At 41.2% G+C, this 14,780-nt stretch overlaps 2 protein-coding genes across 2 annotated transcripts in view; both read left to right on the forward strand.

Annotated features, from left to right (window-relative positions):
- Positions 1-9,622, forward strand: LOC124994298 (vacuolar protein sorting-associated protein 35-like). The gene is given in 3 exon segments (XM_047566045.1): positions 1-2,076; positions 9,080-9,167; positions 9,324-9,622. Coding segments are annotated over 3 exon segments (2,463 nt in total).
- The window catches only part of Ugdh (UDP-glucose 6-dehydrogenase), a 27,547-nt gene continuing 22,336 nt past the window's right edge, over positions 9,570-14,780 (forward strand). Inside the window, exon 1 of the mRNA XM_047567271.1 lies at positions 9,570-9,871. The gene's annotated coding sequence lies outside the window, so the exon portion shown is untranslated. The remainder of the gene's footprint in view (positions 9,872-14,780) is intronic.

Below are 14,780 nucleotides of genomic sequence, written 5' to 3' on the forward strand. Positions count from 1 at the left end.
ATGAGGGGAGTCGTCATACCTACAACACAGCAGTCACCTCAAGATGAGCAGGAAAACCTCTTGGATGAAGCCATACAGGTTGTGAAGGTTCAATCATTCCAGATGAAGAGATGCCTGGACAAAAAAAAGCTTATGGATGCTCTGAAACATGCTTGTAATATGCTTGGTGAACTCCGAACTTCTATGTTATCACCAAAGAGCTACTATGAACTTTATACGACTATTTCTGATGAACTGCATTACTTGGAGGTCTACCTGAAAGATGAATTTGCTAAAGGAAGAAAAGTGGCAGATCTTTATGAGCTTGTACAGTATGCTGGGAACATTATTCCAAGGTTTTATCTATTGATCACAGTTGGCATTGTATATGTCAAATCATATCCTCAAAATATTTTTCAAAAAGATATTTTGAAAGATTTGGTAGAAATGTGCCATGGTGTGCAGCATCCACTGAGGGATTTATTTCTTCGAAATTATCTTCTTCAGTGTACCAGAAACATTTTACCTGATGAAGGAGAGCCAACAGATGAAGAAACAACAGGTGATATCAGTGATTCTATTGATTTTGTACTACTCAACTTTGCAGAAATGAACAAGCTCTGGGTGCGAATGCAGCATCAGGGACATAGTAGAGATAGAGAAAAAAGAGAACGAGAAAGACAAGAACTAAGAATTTTAGTGGGAACAAATTTGGTGTGCCTCAGTCAGTTGAAAGGTGTAAATGTGGAACGTTACAAACAGATTGTATTGAGTGGTATATTGGAACAAGTTGTGAATTGTAGGGATGCTTTGGCTCAAGAATATCTCATGGCATGTTTTATTCAGGTTTTTCCTGATGAATTCCACCTCCAGACTTTGAATCCTTTTCTTCAGGCTTGTGCTAAGTTATACCAAAATGTAAATGTGAAAAACATAATCATTGCTTTGATTGATAGATTAGTTTTATTTGCTCATCAGGAAGATGGACCTGGAATTCCAGCAGATATTAAACTTTTTGACATATTTTCACAGCAAGTAGCTACAGTGATACAGTCTAGACAAGACATGCCTTTGGAGGATGTTGTATCTTTACAAGTCTCTCTCATTAATCTTGCCATGAAATGTTACCCTGATCAGGTGGATTACGTTGATAAAGTTCTAGAAATAACAGTGGAGATATTCAACCTTGAACATATTGCTACCAGTAGTGCAGTTTCAAAGGAACTCACCAGACTTTTGAAGATACCTGTTGATACTTATAAAAATATTTTAACAGTCTTGAAATTAAAACATTTCCACCCACTCTCTTTGTACTTTGACTATGAGTCCAGAAAGAGCATGAGTTGTTATGTGCTTAGTACTGTTCTGGATTATAACACAGAAATTGTCTCTCAAGACCAGGTGGATTCCATAATGAATTTGGTATTCACATTGATTCAAGATCAGCCAGACCAACCTGTAGAAGACCCTGATCCAAAAGATTTTGCTGATGAGCAGAGCCTTGTGGGCCGATTCATTTATCTTCTGAGGTCTGAAGACCCTGATCAGCAGTACTTGATTTTAAACACAGCATGAAAACATTTTGGAGCTGGGGGAAATCAGCGGATTTGCTTCACATTACCACCTTTGGTATTTGCAGCTTATCAGCTGGCTTTTTGATACAAAGAGAATTCTAAGGTGGATGACAAATGGGAAAAGAAATGCCAGAAGATTTTTTCATTTGCTCACCAGACTATTAGTGCTTTGATCAAAGTAGAACTGGCAGAGTTACCCTTAAGAATTTTCCTTCAAGGAGCGCTAGCTGCTAGAGAAATTGGTTTTGAAAATCATGAAACAGTAGCATATGAATTTATGTCCCAGGCATTTTCTCTATATGAAGATGAAATTAGTGATTCCAAAGCACAGCTGACTGCCATCACCTTGATCATTGGTACTTTTGAGAGGATGAAGTGCTTCAGTGAAAAGAATCATGGACCCTTGAGGACTCATTGTGCACTTGCTGCATCCAAACTTCTGAAAAAACCAGATCAGGGCCGAGCTGTGAGCACCTGTGCACATCTCTTCTGGTCTGGGAGAAACACAGACAAAAATGGGGAGGTAAAGGGGCTGAAGTTGTGGCTCAGTGGCAGAGCTCTTGCCTAACAAAATAAACAAAGGCATGCTGTCCATCTACAACTACAAAAGAATTTTTTAAAAAAGAAAAAAGAGACAAATACTGAGGGTGTATCTCAGTGGTGGAGTATGTGCTTAGCCTGTGTAAGGCTCTGGGTTCAGTTCCCAGCACCCCACCCCAAAGATGAGCAGGCAGGCAGGCAGCAGGAAACTAGAAACCTTTGAAGGTCAGATAAAAGATGTTAGTGGCTTTGACTAAGGTTGTGGAACTATGAATTGTAAGAAAAGACCAGATATGGGATATATTTTGGAGGTAGAGCCAACAGGTCACAAAGATGACTTAGTGATGAATGAAAGGGAAGAGAGAAAACAAGAATGACATCTAGATTTGGGGCTTGAGCAACTGAGTGGAGACTGAAACAAGTTGAGATAGAAAAGTTTCATGGAAAGGGAATGAGAGGTTAGAGGGAGAAAGGGAAGTAAATATGGGTTAGGATACAGATTCACTTGCTGGAATAAAAAGACCCCATAACTTAAACTAGATAGACTTAAATCATCTTCCATGTGATAGGCCAAGAATATAAGTGGTCTAGAGATGACATGAATCCAGATTCTTTCTACCTGTTCTCTACCAACCCCTAGAAAGTGCTTCTCAAACTGCTATATGATCTACCCAATGTTGCCTTTCTATCATGGTCAGTCCTCAGCCTGAGGTGTCACAGGGAAGGAGACGTGGAGGACCTGGCTCAGTGTTTAAGTGTTTGTTCTGGAAGCTGTTCATATCCCTTGCATTCATATCGCCTTAGCTAGAACTTAGAACTTTAGAACGAACCCAAAGGAGGCTGCACAATGTAATTCTCATTCTGGGAAATACCTGCTCAACTAAAATTTAGGAAATCTATTACTAAAAAGGAGAGTGACTAGTAGGACCATCTGGAAGTGACTGCACAGAGAGAAACTCCAATAATTCAGTGTTGGCTATGATGATTTTGTGTTGCCTGCTGGACATCCAAGCGGAGATGTCTAGTAGGGAGTTGGGTAGAAACATGTGGAGCTAAGGAGTCATCAAAAAGAGAGAGAAAATTTAAAAACCAAAAGAAGATAGATGGTAAAATCATTTAGGAGAGAGTTAAGACTGAGAAGAGAAAAAAATCCCAATACTGGGACCTGAGTTGCTGTAATATGTAGAGTTCTGGTAGGGAAGAGGAGCCAACTAAGTAGACTAAGAAGTGGCCAGTGAAAGAAGAGAACTATTAGAGTGGATGTCTTGGAAGCCCAGAAATGAAAGCAAATTTCCAAGAGGGAAGGTTCAACTGTGTCAAATTCCACTGGGAAGTCAAATAATAGGGATAAAAAATATTTTGTCCAGTGAGCATAATAAAATGTGTCTGTGGAATGATGGAGATGAAAACCCAGCTGGAAAAGTTAGCAAGAGTTAGTATGGAAAGGAGAGACAGTACAAGCAACTCTTTGGAAGAGTTTTACAATGAATGGGAACAGACAGCTGGTAGTCATTTGAGTGAGAAATGGACATAGAGTGGGAAAGAAAGCTTTTTTTGTCGTTATTGTTTTATTAAGATGGAGGATAAATATGTTTGCTGAGAAGTCAGGGATACCACTGAGCTCCGTCCACAGAACTATCTCCTCTTTTTTGGCCTGAGTACCACCATTATTGTGTCTTGGGGGATTAGTTGCTCTAAGATCACTATGTTCTTGCCAAAGCTCCCTCATTCTCATCTTCCCATTCTCCCACTCTATTTATGACCTCACTGTGATAATGTGCCTTAGAAACAAACTACTATCAGGATTAAGACTATCATGTCCTATATAACCCTGTTTATATCAGCATTCACTAGAAGCTCCAGAGTCCCAGGCTGCCATGTATGTGTCTTTCTGAGGATTTAACCCAGGGGTGCTCTACCACTGAACTAAGCCCCAGGCCTTTTTTAAAAAAAAAATTAATTTTGAGACAGGATCTTGTTAAATTGCAAGGCTGGCCTCAAACTTGTGATCCTCCTTTGCCATTCAACCTTTCTACAAAGTCCTACATCCCATAAACTTACTGACACCCTTCCTCAAGTCCCAAACCTCCTAATCTCAAGGGCTATCATCCGCAAAACCTGGTATCTTCAACCTTCGTTTGAACATTCCCTTTGCCCAAACCTGGCATCTCCTCAGGGGATTAAATCTCTCCCATTACCCTCTTAAATGGGAACTGTTCTCTTTCCCAGATCCTCTAACCAAAGAATGTAAAGGTGGAGGGAGCATCCTCCCAGTTTCTCATTTGGGCTGTCAGACTATTACCCCTCTCTCCTTTCCTAAAATTCTCCAATACGTTGAAGCTCATGCTGTCAGAGATTTCCACATGATATCCATCTTCCAACATTCATCTACAGACCTCTGAATCACTCCTCCTCATTCCTTTCAAATTTTAGCACTGAACTTTCTGCTTGTTTTTTCAACACTCTCCCTATGGTGATTCTTGGTGCTATCAATATCCAAGTAGACAATTCTTCCAATAATCAGTCCCCTGACCTCTCTTCCAATAATCTTGTTTTTCATACAACTGCAGCTATCCACTCCTATTGGTATATCCTAGACCTGTAACTTCTAACATTTTTATTCATATACTCTTAAAAGAATCGTGAAAAATCACACATTCACGCTACATATTATCTTGCACATTCTTTTTTTCATTTTGGAAATGTAATGCAAAGCCATCTTGATGCTCTCCTTTAACAAAGGTTCTTATGTGTCCCTTCTCCATTCCACCTCAATTACTGGCTTAACTAATCAAACTTTTGATGCCATTTATTTTTCCTCTCTTTGGCCAAAATACACAGAAAGGAGAAAGAGCCCTAAATTTATTTTTTTTAATTCTTAAATTTTTGTTGTTGATGGACCTTTATTTTACTCATTTATTTATATACACTGCTGAAGATAGAACCCAGTGCCTCCCACATGCTAAGCACTGGGCCACAACCCCAGCCCCAAAGAGCCCTAAGTTCTGACTCAAGCCTTTTCACTTAAACCCATTTGGGTCCATCTATGAACAAACCACTCACCTCTGCTTGTCTTAACATAATCTTTGGGTAAGGCCACTAGTGTCAGCAATACTATTATGCAGAAATTTACAAAAGATTTTGTAAGATGTGCAACCAAATTGGTTAGCTCAAAGTAGAAAGATAATTATAATCCCAGTTACTGCTCAGAGTGTCAGAATCAATGTGACTACACACTTGGAAATTTGAAGAATGTCTCTGACTTCAGCCAATGGTGTGCACTTTTTTAAGTTGGCATTTACTATGTTTCTAGGGATACGTCTAATTTCGTTAATAAAAATAGAAAATATTAAACATTATATAAGGCGAAGACAAGTGGAAAAAATTATTCTTTATAAGATTTGAAGGCTGGGATAGTATAACTCAGTGCTAGAGTGCTTGTCTAGCATGCATGAAGCCCTGTATTTGATCCCCAGTACAAAGGAGAGGGAGAAAAGAGAAAGAGAGGAGCAGGGGAGGGAGAGGGAGATTGGTTATAAGTTCAATTATTTGTCAAGTTGTTTTTAAAAGAATCAAGGTCACTAGTTTTGGCATCTTCTGTTTGACATTCAGACCCTACAATATAAGCTAAAATTTACTGTTTCCTCTCTTCCTATGTTCTGCAACTGGGTATCAAACCCAGAGTCTATACATGTTAAGCAGAAAGTCTCCCCCTGAGCTCTATCCTCAGTCCCTCAAATGTCCTGTGGCTTACTCTGAACTTCAGTCTTAACAAAAATATGCATCAAATGGGGCAAATTTGAGGATTCTTGATTACTTGTTATAGGTGACTTTCCCCAAACCAGAATTCAGTACATCACTTTGGCACCAGGAAGAATTTTCCACCTGGGTAATGTTGTTTGTTTGAAAGGTAAGCCTTTCTTTTGTAAAATGGGCTGTTCTCAGGCAGATCAATTTTAGAAAAGGGTACCTGTGGAATTTGAGAAGCTGGAAATTGATTCCTTTAACTATATTTGTCCAAAGCAAAACTAACCGTTACTGTCAGAAGTCAGGAGAATGTCATCCTTGATGCGTGGTGTGAAGTAGCAAGGAGGGATATTATCAAAACCTTTCTTACTTTTCATCCCCAATCATCTCTTGAACCTGTTATTTCTCTGAATCTCCACTGCTACTGTTTTGGACATGCTACCTTCAATTCCAGATGACTGTAATTATCCTCTGAATTGATAATCCCACAATCACTCTTTGTATTCCTTTAACTACTGTTCTTTTTTAAAATAATTTTTTAGTTGTCTACGGACCTTTATTTTATTTATATGCAGTGCTAAGAATAGAACTCAGTGCCTCACAGGTGCTTGGCAAGAAGAGAAGCACCTCTTCACTTCTTCTAGTTAATACCTGTATTTCCTTTAAGAAATTATGATAAAAAAAATTATGATAACTTGAGTAAGTAGCCATGATTTACTAATTTACTATTCTAAATATTATATACACTCCCATAACAACCTTTCTTTAATAAAGTTTTAATTTTTTTTTTTTTTTTTTTTTTTGGTACTGGGAATTGAGTGCAGGGATGCTCTACCACTGAGCTACATCCCTAGCCCCCTTTTTTATTTTGAGACGGGGTCTTGCTGAGTTGCTGAGGGTCTTGCTAAATTGTTGAGGCTGGCCTGGAACTTGCAATCCTCCTGCCTCAACCTCCAGGATTGCTGGGATTACAGATGTGTGTCACTGCACCAGCTTAGTAAAGTTATAACTTTACATTTATCTATATGATTGTGGATATTCCCCCATACAGAGTAAAATTAACAAAGGTGGGGAACACATTATCATTTACTCACAATTATAGTCCAATTAACTAGCACATTGTGGGGGAAAAACTTGTTGAATGAATGAATCAATGGTTTTTAAAATTTTATGTAAGAAGAACCCACTTATAAACTGAAATCCTACATGAAAGGTTTACATAAAAGCAGAAAAAAGTAGAACAACTCTGACTGGAAGGAGAGGGATGGGACCGACCCAGAGTCCTGCATTTAACCTCCCACTTATTCTCTTTTCTAACAGATTCTGACAAACCTCCAGAAAATTTTAAGCCTCCATAAAACAAAATTTGAAAACTGGTTTGGGGGTGGAGGTTTAGTAGAGTACATGCTTAGCATGTGTGAGGCCATAGGTTTCAACCACCTGTACCACAAAAGAAAACTACATCAGCAGTTCTCAAATTTTTGGTCTCAGAAACCCTAAGTTTAAAAGTTGAAGAATACAAAAAGGGTTTTTTGGATGGGTTACATCTATTTACCATATCAAAAATGAAGTGACAAATTATGATTTAAAACTCCTTTAAATCAACAACAAATCTGCATGTTAACATATGTAGCATGTTTTTATGCAAAATTATTACATTCTTCAAATAAAAATTTAGTAAGAAGACTGACAAGGTATTTTTTCTAAGTCTCTAATATCTGCGAGAAAAGACAACTGGATTCTTATTTCTGCTGCTATATTAATCTGTTACAACACAATAAAACCTCTGAAAGATTCCACTGTACACTTGTGAGAGAATTAGAGTGAAAAAAGCAAATAGCATATTATCATCATGAAGATGTTTTGACTTCATGGATCTTCTAAAAGGGCCCAGGGAACTGTTAGGGGGACCCCTAGTTGAGAGTTAAACTACTGTCCTAGATCCAATGGTCCATTCTAGCTAGTATTGATATTCTAATTTAATTTGAGGTTCTTCTCACTGTTCTGAAAATTATTTAAAAACCAACAGAGGGCTGGGGTCATAGCTCAGTGGTAGAGCACTTGCCTAGCATGTGTGAGACACTGGGTTCCATTCTCAGCACACCACATATAAATAAATAAAATGAAGACCCATCAACAACTAAATATATGTGTGTGTGTGTGTGTGTGTATACACACATATATATTTTAAAAAACAATGTGAGGTGAACACTATGCAAAAAAAATTTAATTTCAAAATAAAGGGAAGAATAGAAAAGTGGTTTATTGTAACAATAGGAAATTAAATCAATTAAGTTCAAAAAGATACCTCTACTATATGTCGCATGCATTACAGTGGCTTGCGAGCATTTGAGCTTTGGAAGGAATGAACTAAATCAGTTCACTTTGTATTTTCTGCCTCTAGAATAGTGTCTGACACAGTCGGCCTTTAATAAATATTTGTTGGATGAATGAACTGCACTGAATGTACAAAGCCCACATAGACTATCAGACTTTCTACAATTTGCACCAAACTATAATTAACATTCAACAATTTTCTTAAAGTTGCCACCATGATCCCATTAAGAAAACCATAATCCACATGATAGTTCGATGTGCCTATATAAGTTTTTAATCAATCTCCTCAAGAGGTACCAGTCATGCCCTGTATTAACTCTCACTTTGGTCAAGGACTGACCGCATACAGGATGGGGGTCCTGTAAGATTTTATTGCCTACTGACTCAGCCGGCTTAGTTTGTCTAAGTACACTCTATGATGTCCCCACAATGACATAACCTAATGACACATTTCTCAGAACATATCCCCATGGTTAAGCGATGTTTGACTGTATTTAAAAACGACTTTTGACTTCAAGTACGGATTAGGTCACCTGATGTAATTCATTTAATGAGGGAAATAAAAAACCATGACTGTGCCTGACTTTTTTCCTTCTAAAATTTGAGGCGTAAGATGATCTCGGAGTGGCGAAAGACACAGGAACTGCCCTTCGCGGTAGGAGCGGACGGGCTCCATACTTGAACTTTCCTCTTCCTCATACACTTACACATTGCTTACTGTCAGCTATGTATCATGCACAGACACCCCAGGTCCTGAGTTTGGCTGGACGAGTAATCCTGGAAAATTCGCCTGGAGGGCGTGGGTGTCCGGCTTCGCCTGCCAAGGACCGGGCGGGGACATTAAAGTGGTCCAGTCGCGACGAAACCCAGCATCCTCCTGACGTGAGGCGCCTCCTTCCCAGACACCGCGGGTCGAGCGGGACGTGACTAAGCCCTGGGCCGCGGGCCGGGAGGGCGCGGCGGACCCAGGGGCCCGGAGGGTGTGGGAGGGTAGTAATCCACCCTCCAGGACCAACCCACGCAGTGCAGGAGGCTGCACACCCAGGACGGCGCTCCAGAGGTGGGGGAGACCGGAAAGGGGACGGGACCTTCCGGTCGCCTCGGCCCGCCACCCGAAAGCTTAGCTGACACAGCCCCCCGCTTCAGCGCCGGCTGCCAGTACAGCGAGGCAGCGACAGAGGGCCGGGCCCCCGACGCTCCTGCAGACAAAAAGAAGACCAGACCTCGTAAACGCCGCAGCTCTGGGCCTAGCAGGCGGGCCGCGTACTGAGCACCGCCCAGCGCAGCTCGCGGGAGGCGGGGCCGCTGAGCTGGCCCGTGCGGATTCGCCCCGCTCGGCCGGGGGCGGGGCCGGGCCCCGCCCCTCCCCGTCCATGCGCCCTGAAGGAAATCGGGGCCCTGCCCTAGGCCTGGTGCGGCGGGAGGTGGAGCAGGCGAGCGGCTGAGGGTAGAGTCCAGGAGGGCCTGGCTCCGGGGGAATGAAGCCTCCGCCTTCTCGGGCAGAAGCCTTTAAATACGGGCCCTGGCCCGGGACTCTGGGTGCAGCGGCTGGCAGCCTGAGGGAAGGGCGTGCGGTGGAGGGAGATCAGGCGGAGTAGGGCACGGGTGCAGAAGCTGCTGCAGCGGGGTCGGGAGGAAGGTGCTGTCCGAGCGTTCGGAATAGAAGCGGCCGCGGAGCTCGGGGCTTGGAAGCGGTAAGCGCCTTTCTCCAGCTGACCTCGCCGCCGTGTCGGGATGCTCCCGGGTCGGGCGGGATGTGGAGGGAGCGGGTCGGGGTGTGTGCGCTGCTCCAGGTCTCTCCCTTCGCTGGATCCCGGGCTGCCATTCTCTTTGGGATTCGGGGCGGGAATCGCGCTTTGTATTTGCTACCCTGGAGATGGGATAGCCTGGGCTGCTTCTTCAAGATTCGTGCGTCTCCAGAACCCTTCTCTTTCTGCTTTTACCCACTTTCTGACTTGATACAAACGAGATTTCCCAGCCGCTTCAGAAAGCCGAGCGTCCACCGAAGGAAGCGGTCGTCTTACTAAGGACTTCATTTTGGTCTGAGTCTAGTCTTTTGTTTGGCTTTAGAGTATGCTCACCTGGGGGGCTGCCGCTTTTTTCAGGCCGCAACTTGAAACCAAAGAGAAAACGAAGTCAGAAAACTCCTTTGAGGGCGAAATCCCAAGACATTCTTTGACGATGTCTGTATGGGCTGTCCTGCAATCCATTGTTGACCGCTAAAGCATATAAATTGTACTACTTCTTGTCGGGGAAGGGGCCTTTCCTGCGTGTGTGCTTCAGGAGACCATGTTTGTGTGAAATCTTGAAAAACTGCACGCCCTACAAATAAGAAGATAATTAAGGAGAGTTGAGATTTCTGATACATAGAAAAGAGAGGTTGACTCGTAAGCAGCTATTCATGATGTACAGAGAAGTAGCTGTCCATCGACTGACCTCAAAGACACAGTGAGTCTTTGAGTGTCTTAAAATCCCCTAAGAACTGGAGAACAGTAGTCTGGTCTGTTTCTTCAGAGTGGTTCTGAAAATGAAAGAGCCAGCTGTCTGCTCTGAGATGTGCTTTTTTAGTGCACAGCATCTAGTTTAAGGTAAGCACTAGAAAACCCGGTTGAAAGGATCCCATTTTCTTTCATTGCTGTACTCCTTTCTCTAGCATAAAATTTGTAACTGCTAAGCATGCTCCATCTTCCCTCTTCTTGTTTCTACAGATTTGCAAAATGCCTTTTAAAGATAAATATTTTCTCCCTAGTTAAGTATTTTTCTTGAATCAAATATCTTTTACTGTTTAGTTTCTGGAAATGGCAAATGATGTGTGAAGTTGATGATTCCAGCTTTAAGGCCCATGTTCAGTTCCTGGGTACCTATGAAGAGTGCTGAAGAGGGCTGTGGGCAGACAGATTCTATTTTGTTTAGATTGCACTGTAGGACATTTGTTATTTGTTAGTGATATCTTCTAGTTTGAAATGTGTATCTGAATTTATGAAATTTTACTTGAAGAGTAGTTTTGCAATGGCTTGGGTGTTGTAACTCCCAAAATATAGAGGTGAGAACTCATTTCAAAATGACCCATTCATTAAGCAAATACCATTTTTCTGATAGCACAATAGAGGGCCAGAAGATACATACATGTAGAAATAGAAAATGGACTCAGAAAATAAGTTATACAAAATGTATCACTAACACTGTATCAACCTCCATATTAAAGTTTGTTGAGGATTTTATTGACATTTTCAAGTGACCATTTATTTGGATTTGTACAGATTGTGCATCCGACCTCTTCAGTAATTTTCCCATTGTCATATACAAACCATATTTCATCTGAACTAGCAAGAGAAGGGTACCCAAAATGAAGACCTAAAACACATTCAGTCTGTAATACGGATCCACCTACTATCAATAGTCTGCTTCAGTTACTCTGTGTAAGGGAAACTTCAGTATGGTCTTAAAATTGAGGTAGATAAGAAGTAACTTTGGGATAAAATATTACTGTTCTTTAGGTAACTAAAGAAAAGAAGACATGGTAGCATGCTTCTGGTTCCTTATTATAAAATACTGTGATTAGCCATTCGAACTCAAGTTATTTAAACAGAAGTTTGCAACCTAAGAAGCCCTTGTGGAAAGTTACTTATTCAATTAAAATTTATTGAGGGGCTATCATTCTAGGTGTGAGGCTCTAGCCATGTACAGCAGCAGATAAGAACTGTTAGCCTAGGTGTACCTTATAAAACTGAATTTCTTAAGCCCAGGAGTTGCATCACATAGATATTTAATCTGTGTTTATTATGTGAATGTTAGCAGTACCTATCATGGTTGAGATTGAAGGCATAGACTGTTAAGATTCCTAATAGCTGGGTTCTATGGTGCATACCTGTAATCCCAGTGACTCTGTAGACTGAGGCAGGAGGATTGCAACTTCAAGGGCAGCTTGAGCAATTTAGTGAAATCCTGCCTTAAAATAAAAAAGGGCTGAGATGTCGGCTCAGTAGTAGAGCACCCCTAAGGTTCAATCCTCAATACAACTTAAAAAAAAAAAAAAAAAAAGCCCTAAGATAATAACCTCTTGGCTATGGCATTGAGTGATAACCTTAAAAGAGTCTCTGGTCCAGACTTTGAAATTCTTTTCTTTAGCTATTCTAGATATACTAGCTTTAATTAGCAAGGGAGGCTAACTAGCTGTTCAGTAGTCTTATAGTATGTTAGTTCTTCGCAATCATTACAGTTCAGGATCTGATCTTTAGTCCTTCAGTTCTGGAAGGCAAACACTCGCCACCCCCATTGGTCCAGAGTTAATTAGGCTTTAGATATTGATTTTTGATAGTCTTAACTATGGAAGACAATACTAGTGTATAGACTAGAATGAAACTATTACTATTATAGTGGGGTAGGGTTTTCCTCCCCAGTATTGTGGATTAAACTCAGGATCTCCTATATGCCAGGCAAGTGCTCTGTCACTGAACTACATCTCCAATCCCAGCCACCCCCTGTGGGGGTCCTCTCTGCCACATCCCTCATGGAGGAGAAAAGGGTTAACTGCTGGAGGAGGATGTTGGGTTTTTGTTTTGTTTTTTTTTTTTTTTTTTTTAAATATCTGTTACCCAAAAAACTTGTTTAGTCAATAAACACACAAGAGCCAATACTCTTTTTATATGAGAGGGGGCATGATGGGTTTGGCCATACCAACTCTGGCCCCTTATAACAACAACTCGCCCAACTTTCTTTTATTTATAACATACAGGTAAAGGGGGCAAGGACTGGAAGGAGCTTCTTCTGTGATGGACTGGATAGGGTGGAGTTAGGGAAGCCATTCTCTTAGGGGGAAAATTCCAGAAGGAGACAGGGAACCACTCCCAGGCAGTGCCACATGCTTCCCGGCAGTTCCTAGAAGCCAGGCCTCTGTGAAACATGGCTCAACCTAGTCTGATTCTGCTAAATAAGGATGGCTTCCCACAGCCCCCCTACTCCCCCCCCCTTTTTTTTTTTTTTTGCAGTGCTAGGCAGAAATCCAGGGCCTCACACATGCTGGGCAAGTGCTCTCTCACTGAGTTGTAACTTTAGCCCCCCACCCACCCACCCCCGCCTTTTTTGGTACCAGGGATTGAATCCAGAGGTGTTCAACCACAGAGCCCCATCCATAGCTCCCTTTTAATTTTTTAATTAAAAAAAAATACTTCTGCTTGTAGAAGGACACAATACCCTGATTTTATTTATTTTTATGTGGTGCTGAGGATCAAACCCAGTGTCTCTTCATATGTACAAGACCAGTGTTCCACCACTGAGCTGCAACCCCAGCCCCTAGCCCTTTTATTTTTTGAGACAGAGTCTCACTAAGTTGCTCAGGGCCTCACTAAGTTTGCTGAGGCTGGCTTTGAACTTGGAATCTTCCTACCTTAACCTCCCAAACTCTTGGGATTACAGGTATGCACCATGGGGTCCGCCCCCTCTAGCCCTTTTTATTTTAATTTTGAGACAGGGTCTTGCTAAGTTGTCCAGGCTGGCCTTGGATTTGCAATCCTCCCAGCTCAGCCTCCCATGTGACTAGGATTACAGGTGTGTGCCACTGCACCCATCTTGGAGATTTCTTGCAGTGCCTAGAATACATTTATCCTTGGGAATCAGTGGTGGATTGGTTCCAGGGCACCCTCAAAATACCAAAACCTGAGGACATTCAAATCACTTAGATAAAATGGTGTGATATTTGTGTATAACCTGTGTAATCCTCCTAGTAATCATCTCTAGATTACTTGTAATACTTAATACAATGTAAGTAGTTGTTATACTTTATTGTTTGGGAATAATAAATATTTTTTCAAATATTTTCAATCTGCACTTGATTGAATCTGTGAATGCTGACCCATCGGGTACAGAGGGTCAACTGTACTTGTGTCTCAGATATATGTTATTCCTTTCTAGTAGCCTGGTTTCTGGGATTCTGAATTCATAAAGCAGAATGGAATCAGAGCAGCCAGGTGCAGTGGTATGCACCTATGATCCAGCAGTTTGGGAGACTGAGGCAGGAGCATCCAAGTTCAAAACCAGCTTCAACAACTTAGCGAGACCATAAGAACTTAGTGAGACCCTGTTTCAAAATAAAAATGTTGACTCAGTGGTGGTAAAGTGACGCTGGGTTCAATTCCCAATACCAAAAAAAAAAAAAAAAAAAAAAAAAGGAATCAGTGCAAAGAATCTTTGAGAAGCGTGGAAAAGCCTGTTTCTGTCTCCACTTCTCTGAAACCAAAAAAAAAAAAATCTAACCTCCAGATTCCATGTGACTATTCTTTTGACTGTATTAAAATAAATATCAAATAGTGTGTCGTTCTTGTTCTTCACTCCCCTTTTCCAGACTTCAGGTTTATAATTGTTTTATTTAACATTCCCCCATCCTCTTTCAGTAGAGTAGATTTTTGCTACATTAACCTCTTTGATTATTATGGTTACATTCTGCTATGTTACATTGTTTTTAAATTATAGGCTTATGGATTGTTATGGTCTGACTTTTCTGAAAGGGACATTGAAGACCCACTTAAAATTCATTTCCACTCTGGGAGACAAGTATTTCCAATTACTATTCTTTAATACCTTCCCCATTTTTTGTCCAACTGAGCA

Source organism: Sciurus carolinensis, chromosome 10, assembly GCF_902686445.1.
Source record: "Sciurus carolinensis chromosome 10, mSciCar1.2, whole genome shotgun sequence".
Classification (NCBI taxonomy): Eukaryota; Metazoa; Chordata; class Mammalia; order Rodentia; family Sciuridae; genus Sciurus; species Sciurus carolinensis.